Source organism: Dunckerocampus dactyliophorus, chromosome 6 (assembly GCF_027744805.1).
Source record: "Dunckerocampus dactyliophorus isolate RoL2022-P2 chromosome 6, RoL_Ddac_1.1, whole genome shotgun sequence".
Classification (NCBI taxonomy): domain Eukaryota; kingdom Metazoa; phylum Chordata; class Actinopteri; order Syngnathiformes; family Syngnathidae; genus Dunckerocampus; species Dunckerocampus dactyliophorus.
The window spans coordinates 22,378,934-22,388,390 of record NC_072824.1 but is presented as its reverse complement, the minus strand read 5'-3'; the positions used below and the strand labels follow the sequence as shown (position 1 = coordinate 22,388,390).

Here is a 9,457-nt window from a genome sequence, read left to right as displayed (position 1 = left end):
TGCAGACAAAAGTGGTCAGTTTTAAGATGCTGTTTATTCTCACAATTGGTTACATTAATAACGTGTACAAATCTGTGAGCAGCAAACAGGAGCCTACACATCCATTGGCGGTAAATGGAGTGTGTTGTTGTTATTGTTTATGAAACACTGGAAGTCCTCTGCTGTCCTCTTCCTCCTCCAGCAGAGAACTCCCAGTGTTTTGTTTTGTTTTTTTGTTTTTGTTGCCTTTTTGTCTGCCAAGCAGAGCCTGTTGAAGCGCTGTGAAGGCCAAAACAATGACACAAAAACCAGAGACTTGACCAACCTTGATGAATAAAACCAGTATATACCATTATAAAATAGAATAAATAAAATAAAAATATTTCTGTTCAATACATAGTCCTTTTCAAACATCTCCGGGCATGCAAGGTCTTTTAACCACTCTTGCCATAAAAAAAATGCATAGGTAAATCGCTCATTCGGTATCAACTTAAATGTGAAACATATTTCATTATTTGCTTTCCTATTGTATTATCTACAGCAAGTTATATGTTACACTTTGGCCATTTGGTGAGTTCTAAAAAAAAAGGCATTTCAATTAAAAGACAACATTTAAAATGAAACAGATAGCTTATGACAAAGATAATTGGCAAATGTTACCTTATTTACAAGCAGACTACACACACGTTTGTGTTCACATTTCAATATGATCCGGACAGACGGATGGGGTGAACTGTCTCTGCAGAATCTCACTCGGACTCCAGGTACATCCCATGTCACAAAATGAATATAAAAAAATGAGCTAGAAGAGCTAGATTAGGATTCTTGTGAGAAATAAAGCACAGAAATATGAAATCAAGAAGCGTGTATTCCACACAAGACAAGTGAAGAGAACCCTGGACACACCTCCATAGCAGCCTCGAAAACCTTACTGTTAGCTTGAGGCAATGTCCACATGTACGCAAGCATTTTTGAAAATCAAAAAATGTCTTTGGCGGGTCCAAAAATAAAAACAATGACTGCCTGCATGTTTACTGTACATACAAGTCAATTTGCAGGCTGCCGTGCAAAGACGCCACTGGCGCTATAAACCATAACTGAGGTCACTGTAGCCAATCAGAAGCGTGAAGTACGTCATTTCTGGAAAAGGCACAGCAAGTGAGGAAAAGGAGAATAATTTCTAATAAAGTGTTGCGCTAAAGAAATGTAAAATTAAATTAAAAAATTACATCGAAAAATGTATTCCAATGCTTTCATGTCAACATGTTCCACACAATTGGTCCAAAATGAACATAATTTGCCATAAAAAAATACTCAGTAAAGTCCCTGTTTAATTTTTTTGTGTAGAAAAACAATTTTTAAAAAAAGTAGGCAATGGTAGGCAATAAAGACTAACTCTCTTTTTGAAAAATTTGATTTGCATGGGGACATATATGAGTAAATATGCATAGAAAAATATATACTTTACTGACTCAAATATAAGATGACCTGTTTTTAAGGCAAAAAAGACCTTGTTTTTTTAAAATCAAGTTTCCGATAGCAGTGAAATAACTGGTAGCATTATGGCAAAAACGTCTAAAATCCATCCAAATGCCACGGCGGGCTAAGTCATGAGGTCCACATTGAACGACGCACTGCACACCACACATTGCACATGAAATCACTTCATTGCTCCACGTCATAAACTTTCATAAGAATCCAGCATTTGCTTCATTTGTTGCAAGTCCTAAGGTGTGCAACGGGTCATCCAAAGTGCATCAGATAACCCAAACACGTTAGTGACAGTGGCAGCTATCAACAAAAATGTTCTCCTCTCAAGCTCATCCCGCCATAATCCAAGCCCTATCTACACATGCCCTTGTAAACACCACACACTCAGGTGCCAACCACACACACCGGTGAAGTCACGCAACAGTGTAGAAAAGATAAATACAAAACAAAATCAATGTATGGCTCCTACCGGTAGATTGCAAGTTAAAAAGGACACCGAACCTTCTACGTCTTTTTCAGACTTTTTTTCTAGGGAATAAATACCGTTTTATATTCGGGTCAATTTTCAAAGAAAAAATACGAGTGTTCATGTGGACATAGCATCAGTCAACATACTGTACATAGTATTCCACTGAAAAACAGTGAACGCCTTCTTCTTGGAACAAAAAGTGTAAGAGCACACTGTGAGGGCCTGCCATTGAGAAGCACTTCCTCCAGCATGAGGATCACACAGCTGCAGCAGCAGTAGCAGCATGCTGATGTCTCCAGGGCGTTGAAGCAGCAGGAGGGAGGGGGAGCAAAATGTCACCCTGCCCAGTCTGGTGTGTAGCCCTCCTCCATTATGGCTATCATCTGTCATCATCCAAACGCTGACAAAAACGGCGACTACGTGAGCCAGGAAAGATTCCATCCAGGCCAAAGCTTGATGATATGGAATCTAAAAGCAGCAGCGGTGTACTGATATTGCCTCTATTAGTGTGTCATTTGTTTAGAAAAGTTTCATGCAGGATGATGTGAGCGAGACACATTTGTATTGATCCCTTTCTCGTTCCCCACAAGCGTCACCCTTGCTTCCCTGCGTCATTTTACGGCCTGCTAATTAACGTGTGGGAGTAGGAGGGTGAAAGAGGGCATGGCCAAAATGTGCGCCTTCATGCTGCAGCACGTGCAATAAGAGCGGTGACGCACGCAGCTGCTCCATTGAGCAGCCCACCCTGGATATGAGATGGGTATGTACACCGTCCCCCCCCCTCAAAAAGACACTCACCAGCTTGATTAACTCTTGTGACAAAAGCTGAAAGTCATAGGCTTCCCCAGACTCTGGAGTATGTTTGCATGTTTACAGGAGTCCGTGGTCGTGGCGGCAGCGATGCGGGTAGTTACCATGGCGATTGTGTGGAGGTGGGGAGTTGGTGGGGGTCGGTAGTGCTTTTGAGCTTGGCGGTCACTGTGGTGACTCTGTGACGGGCCGCTTCTGTTTGAGGGTGTCGATGAGGGACAGGACGCCTCGCTTGACACTGGTCGAGACTCGGCGGGACACGGAGTCGCCCGGTGGTGATGAGCCACAGGCCTTCTGGGAGAGCGGCCGTGCCACCAAGCATTTCTGGTACCGCAACTGAGGGGAAGGATTTAGGGGGAGAACTAAATGGAATGAAAATGACAGCCCAGTGTGTGTGTGTGTGTGTGTGTGTGTGTGTGCTGGCAGTTTACAATATATACAGTACGTGTGTGTGTATAGATATGTGAGTATACATACTGATACATATACACATTGTCAGCATTGTCTCTGCAATGACGAATGGACTAGAGACGTGTTTGTTTGGAGTTGGAGATACATATGTGGTGTTGGAATTGTACTGCTCTTGATGTGTTCAAGTCTGAATAAAGTTGTGAAAGAGCGTCAGACTTTGTGTGACTCTGTGGGGAGAGCCACTGTGCCGCCGTCTGTCAACATAGCAGAGAGCCATGGCTTGCCTTGATGTGTGTGTTTGCGTTAATTACGCCCCCAAAAATGTACGTAATTAATGAAATAAATTACCATGCTATTTTTAACAGCTCTAATATATATATATAGTGTATATAGTGTATGCTGTATACTGTGTGTGTGTGTATATATATATATATATATATATACACATACTTCGATATATAGCCCCTACATATACTGTATATTGGTGGTATATACTGTGTATATATAGTGGTTATATATAGGGGTGAGCATTTGGCAGAAATGTAAGTTTAACATTGAGAATTCCATGTTAACTTGTTCAGGCATGTACAGTATGTCTCAGTCTTGTGATTTGGTTTAGGGATTAAACTTGATCTGCTTTTAGATATTCACTGATGCTAACTTTTTTGAGTTCAAACGTATGAATAAATAGATAACAGGGGTGTCGCAAGATTAAAACGGGGCGAGATTTGGAGAAAAGCTATTTTGAATGACGCACATCACAGAGATCTTAATAAGACATCTCGGAATGTGTTTAATCTGTGAAACAATTGTTTTCGACAGTATGTCACCTTTCACGCAATGTGTTCTTGCAACAACTCACCATACAAGCTGCCTGCACAGCCTCGGATACACTTCCAGCATTGGGCTCGCACCAGAATACGTGACAGTCAAAACGATGGCCGCCGGCGTCCATGACGAAGGCGAACGTACGCACGTCGTGTCCCACGCCCATGAAAGACAGGAAACGCACGCGGCACTCCACCAGCACTTCCTCTTCATCCTGGTGTGATGACAGTATGCATACATTAAGTTGTAGGCAAAATTGCAGCGTCCTAATAAATCGGATCACTGGAGCAGATGAGCTTGTGGGTGCTAAAGCTTAAATCCGTAATCCACAATGTTCAGGACTTCTACAATATGATGATTATTGTGTTTTGCAGTGGTGTAGAACTGCATTAAATCAAACTCCTTGAAAGGGACAAAATGAACAGTATATGACAGATGTGTGACTGACCTTGTCCTTGCTGATGGTGACGGTGGCATCAGCCACATTGAGGGCCACTGGAGTCCAGTCTTCTCTGATGGAAGAACTAACTAAACTGTCTATGGCTCCATTCAGTATGTCCATGCCTGCAATGGGAGGGATATCCATGACATACAATCGTGTGTTTTGTGTGTGTGTGTGTGTGTGTGTGTGTGTGTGTGTGTGTGTGTGTGTGTTATTGAGTCATATACCAATAGGTCTGGCCACAGGCATCATTCCGAGGTAGAGTACCTGAAACTTCTGAACCAACTCCGTCTTTGGTGTGGGGAATTCTGCCAATACAACAATTCAACTTCATTAAAAATGAACATACAGTCGTCCATTGCCACATCATGGTTCCAATTTCCAATCAATGCTTTTTCAAAAATATGTGACTAAATAATGCTATTTCGTGGTTGAATACGGCCTATTTTTAGTAAAAAAATATGCATAATTAAGCAAATGTTGCATAAATTGTGCCTAAATTAATAATTTTCACTTATAAAAATAGCGAAATGAACTAAAATATAAATATAAGCCATTAAGCAGATGCATTCAAATTATGATAGTAGTATTGTACACTGGCCACAAGGTGTCAGTAATGTTATAGTAAAGTTCAGTGAAACATTCAAGTGCCAGACTTGATCGCCGAAAGACCAGGCTTTTATTGCAGGTTTGAGTTATCTCACAAAAGGCATAACAATAATAATAATAATAATTATAATTATAATCATCATCATTATCATCATCATAACACGGGTTACTGTTGCGACGGTAACCCACGGCAAGTTAAAACTCTGAACCTCTGACATCGCATCATCAGTGTCCTCCACACATCCGGAACACATTTACTGCAAAACACACGAGCATAAGTTTTATTTACGTCTTAAATGGATTATTTTCTATGATTATGTCTATTATATTGGGTTATACGAGTGTGATTACAGGGGTGCTACTTCATGTCTAGAGGCCTCTACTAATATAAAAAAAAACATTGAAAAAGTTTTCTATGCTCTAACTATGAAAATATTCCATTTATAAATAAGGAATTCTACTTTGCAGCAGTTCACTTATCACAGTCGGTTCTGGAACCAATTAAAAGCGATAAACAGGGGATTACTGTGCAGTACATTTAACCACACCGAATCAGCTCTATTTTATTACTTTTGTAAAACTGCATTAATGACCCTGCCCCAGGTAACCAAAACCCAGGGTTATCTTATAACTTTATGCTGGTTTTGATTAATTTTTTTAAATATATGCTGCACCAAGGGGTGCTGCTGAGTGAGGATGAATAAAGAAGATACCTTGCAAAGGGAGGTCTAGTCCTGCCTGCATTCTGTCCTGGAGAGAGCCTCCTGCCAGTGCTTTGGCATTCTTTCGTTCCGTCATAATCTGAAAGAGGAAAGAGGGATGCAAGTGAAAGGGAGAAAAGGAAGGAACAAGGAAGCACAAATGACATTTTAGCACCATCTTTAGGTCTTACCATATTTATACATGTGTATATATGTGTCTCATAAAAGAGTACATACACCCGCACTCATTTCATCACTCACTATATAACTTTGAGTAATCAGTGTACAGCTTGTATAGCAGTCCAGTCCTCCCTCATTTATAGTGGTTAATTGGTTCCAGACCCGACCACAATAAATTAATTTTGCAATATAGGGTTCAATGTTAATAAATGGAATATTAGTAGTTAGAGCACAGAAAACCTGTTTATTACTTTCTAAATATGTTTTTTAACATTATAAGAGCCTCGTAGACATGAAATAACACACCTATCTATAGTCACTTTTACACTCCTATTAATCATTGTTTATAAAACACTGTGCAACTTGTATGCTGCAGGGACTCCAGCTAGCAAGCTATCTGGTTAGCCTTGAGTTTATTTCTTACCACTTCCACACGAAAAGGGAAGATAACTTTTTTCACTCTATCATGTCGGACATGCCATGACGTCATGACGTCATGCAGATTTAAGGTAATGTAATGTAAGGCGAATGTCTTATCAATGTTTGGTGTCATTACTGTCACCTAGTGACCAGAATACTACATATAAATTGTATTTTTATAGGTTTTGATTAATAATAGACCATAGTCAACTACAAAACAGCGATCATTTGTTAATTTCTGAAAACCCGCAATATAGCAAGAGAGTGATAGTCAAACCGCGATATTGCGAGGGATGATTGTAGAGATTACTATCCACTGAAAAAAAGCTATGCAGCCCAATTTCCCAAGATGGAAGATTCCCCGTCAATGAACCGCAGCTCCCCACTCTCACTAGCATTCGTGCAGCCGCGGGCCATGATGCTATCACCACCAGGCTTAAATGTACGCAAGACATAATTATCTTGCTACTCACTTCCGTTGCCAGCTCTTTAGACAATAATTGCAGTGTGTGGAGTCATTTTTACTCTATCTATACTGTTATATAAGCTGTACACTGACTACTGCTGTGTAGTCTCTTGAAAAGCTTCTTGACATGTGAGAGGTGTATTGAATTTTCTGAGATACTGTAACACATCATTTGGATAATTATTAGGATTATATTGGATGGATTAGACAGAATGTTTTCTGTTCATGACTTACCCGGGAGCAGATCTCATGAAGGCTGGTGGCGATGGCTTTCGCTGGCGTGTCACAGCGGAAGACGTGACATTTTAGGATCCGTGTGTTTTTATCCCGCGCGACGTATGCAAAATCTCTGCAAGGAGAAATGAGAATACCATTGTTAACTCATCATTGAGCGGAAATTTGGAACATAGGGCACTAGAGCAACAGGGAGTAAAAATGTAAGAAAATATGCAGTTATGCAACTACTGTTCATAATCTCTGTTCTGGGTTGAGGTCAGAGGTCTGTGCAAAATTCCTCCACACCAAAATCATCTAAGAATGCCTTTATTGACCTTTGTTTTGTGCACTGGGGAACAGAAAACAGCCTTCCGCAGAAGCTGGAAGCACGGAATTCTACAAAATGTCTTAAGATAAATAATTCATCTTAAGGGACAGTCACCCCAATCCTCCACTGACTGATTAAAATACCTTTGTCCACATGCATGAAGTAACACATTAACATGTTAAAAGGATTTTCAACTTGTGGTGGCACTGACAGCACTTGAAGACAGATGAGAGATTAGCTGACCTTTATCTGTCTGATAAATACAGACACACACACGCGAACACAGGCACAAGTCGATGGACCCGAGAGATCGATAGCTCAGCGTGATGCAAGTAGGAGATGAACAGAGTGACAGCAGGGGAGCTGAAGGCAATTTAACAGCACCAAAAAGAGGGAATAAAGGATGACAAGCATACAGGATGGACCACGGATGGGAAACAAACACATTCCAGCACATACATGCACACTGCCTCAGAGCTGTGTGCTTCAGTACACACTTGACGTAAAAGGGAACACAGATCTGCCTGTTAACAAGCATTCCTTGTCTAGCTCCTCTGGGGTGCTCTCCTCATTGCATTCCTCACTCTATATATATGTGTGTGCGTGTGTGTGTGCATATCGTAGACAGAAAAGGATAGAGGAGGTCGCCTTCATTTCCTACATGTCTACAATGTGTGACTTTGAAGAGGGTAGAAAAGAACACAAGGAGGAAATGAAACAACAAGAAATGACTGAGACGATGTGGGGATGCTGAAGAGGAGAGGAATGTGTTTACCTCTCTCTGCGTCCATGAGAGCAAGAAGGGAAGGAGTGAGAAGGTTAGTAGAAGACAACAACAATAACAAAAACCCTCAAAGACCTGCCAAGGCTTAAAGATTTGTTACATGGGGAATCAGTCCTTCAGTTTGTCTATTAATGTATGGCAATACATTATCTATTGGGGTGTCACGAGACACCCAACTCCCAAGACCAGACGATGCAAGGGATTGGGTCCGCGAGAACGAGACAAGACGAGATTATAACATTACTTTTATGAAAAGTACAATGAAAAAATATGACTGGACAAACACACTTCTTTATTTAACCGAGTCAAAAAACACTGCAGATGCGTTTTGAAATGTTTATTGCCCGACAAATTGACGCTCAAAGATATTATTGTCAACAGTTTTTAATATCAAATATACCACTGTTATAATAGTATATAATAATAACATAATACACAATAATACACAATAATAGTATATAATAATAACAATAATATAACAGTTTACTGTTTTTCTCTTGTCTACTTGTCTTTGTCTATTAACATCAGGGCTGTCCAGGTGTCCTATGATAGTAATAATAAAAAAAGAAAACAATTTGTATTAAAAAAAAAACATTATATACATATATTTCTAGCATCAAAATTTTACATTTTTCTAGTTAAATTATGCCTTTTTGGTCTTTTTTTTCCCCACTTTTGCTGTGTTTTTCTGTTTATTATATTGCTGCAATGAGCCACGTTCCAAAGATGGCCTCACTTTGGTCACTTGTACGTGTTTTGCCAGGAAGGCGAGTGTGTCCAAGCTCTGCCTTCTTGCCACTGTTCAAGGGCTGGGTTGCATTGTGGAGGGGTTTTTACAGCTTTTAGACGTGCGTCGCGCGACGTTTCGGAGGTGAAGCCTACTCCCGCTCGCCTGCTCAGGGGATGCTTCACCTTTGTTGATGGCGTGTAATTAATTACCAAATAAATGCATGACACAAGAAACACTTACATGCGCACCCTTACTTGCTAAACATACCGACCATGTCTCTAAATTGTCAGCATTATGAAACAGTCTGTTATGAAACAGACGATCAGCGGTGCTTGAAAGTTGGCGCTTCGCCAAATGCAATGTGTGTCATTAGAACTGCTCTGTGATTAAGGGTGGGTCTATGTGGGTTGATCTGACAAACCTCAAGTAAAATTGATCAAATGTAGAGTCACTACAGCTTCGGCTTGGACATCAACAAGTAGCAAGTAGCTGTTCAACTCCAATGGAAAAAAACAGCCACACGTCACTCGGCTGATGCTGCAAACAAAGAGGTTGGATTGCAAGGTGTGCATAAAGCACTCAATGTACGCTTC

The 9,457-nt window shown here is 40.5% G+C and overlaps 1 protein-coding gene across 4 annotated transcripts in view; it reads right to left on the bottom strand.

Annotated features, from left to right (window-relative positions):
* Positions 1–15: 15 nt before the first annotated feature.
* apbb2b (amyloid beta (A4) precursor protein-binding, family B, member 2b) overlaps positions 16–9,457 on the bottom strand; it is a 63,687-nt gene continuing 54,245 nt past the window's right edge. For all 4 annotated transcript variants that reach the window (XM_054778839.1, XM_054778841.1, XM_054778842.1 and 1 more), the window contains 6 exons: positions 7,041–7,155; positions 5,753–5,840; positions 4,658–4,738; positions 4,437–4,552; positions 4,023–4,202; positions 16–3,085 (listed from right to left, as the gene is read on the bottom strand). In XM_054778839.1, the coding sequence (XP_054634814.1) occupies positions 2,915–3,085; positions 4,023–4,202; positions 4,437–4,552; positions 4,658–4,738; positions 5,753–5,840; positions 7,041–7,155 (751 nt within the window). In that variant the 3' untranslated portion in view covers positions 16–2,914. The remainder of the gene's footprint in view (positions 3,086–4,022; positions 4,203–4,436; positions 4,553–4,657; positions 4,739–5,752; positions 5,841–7,040; positions 7,156–9,457) is intronic.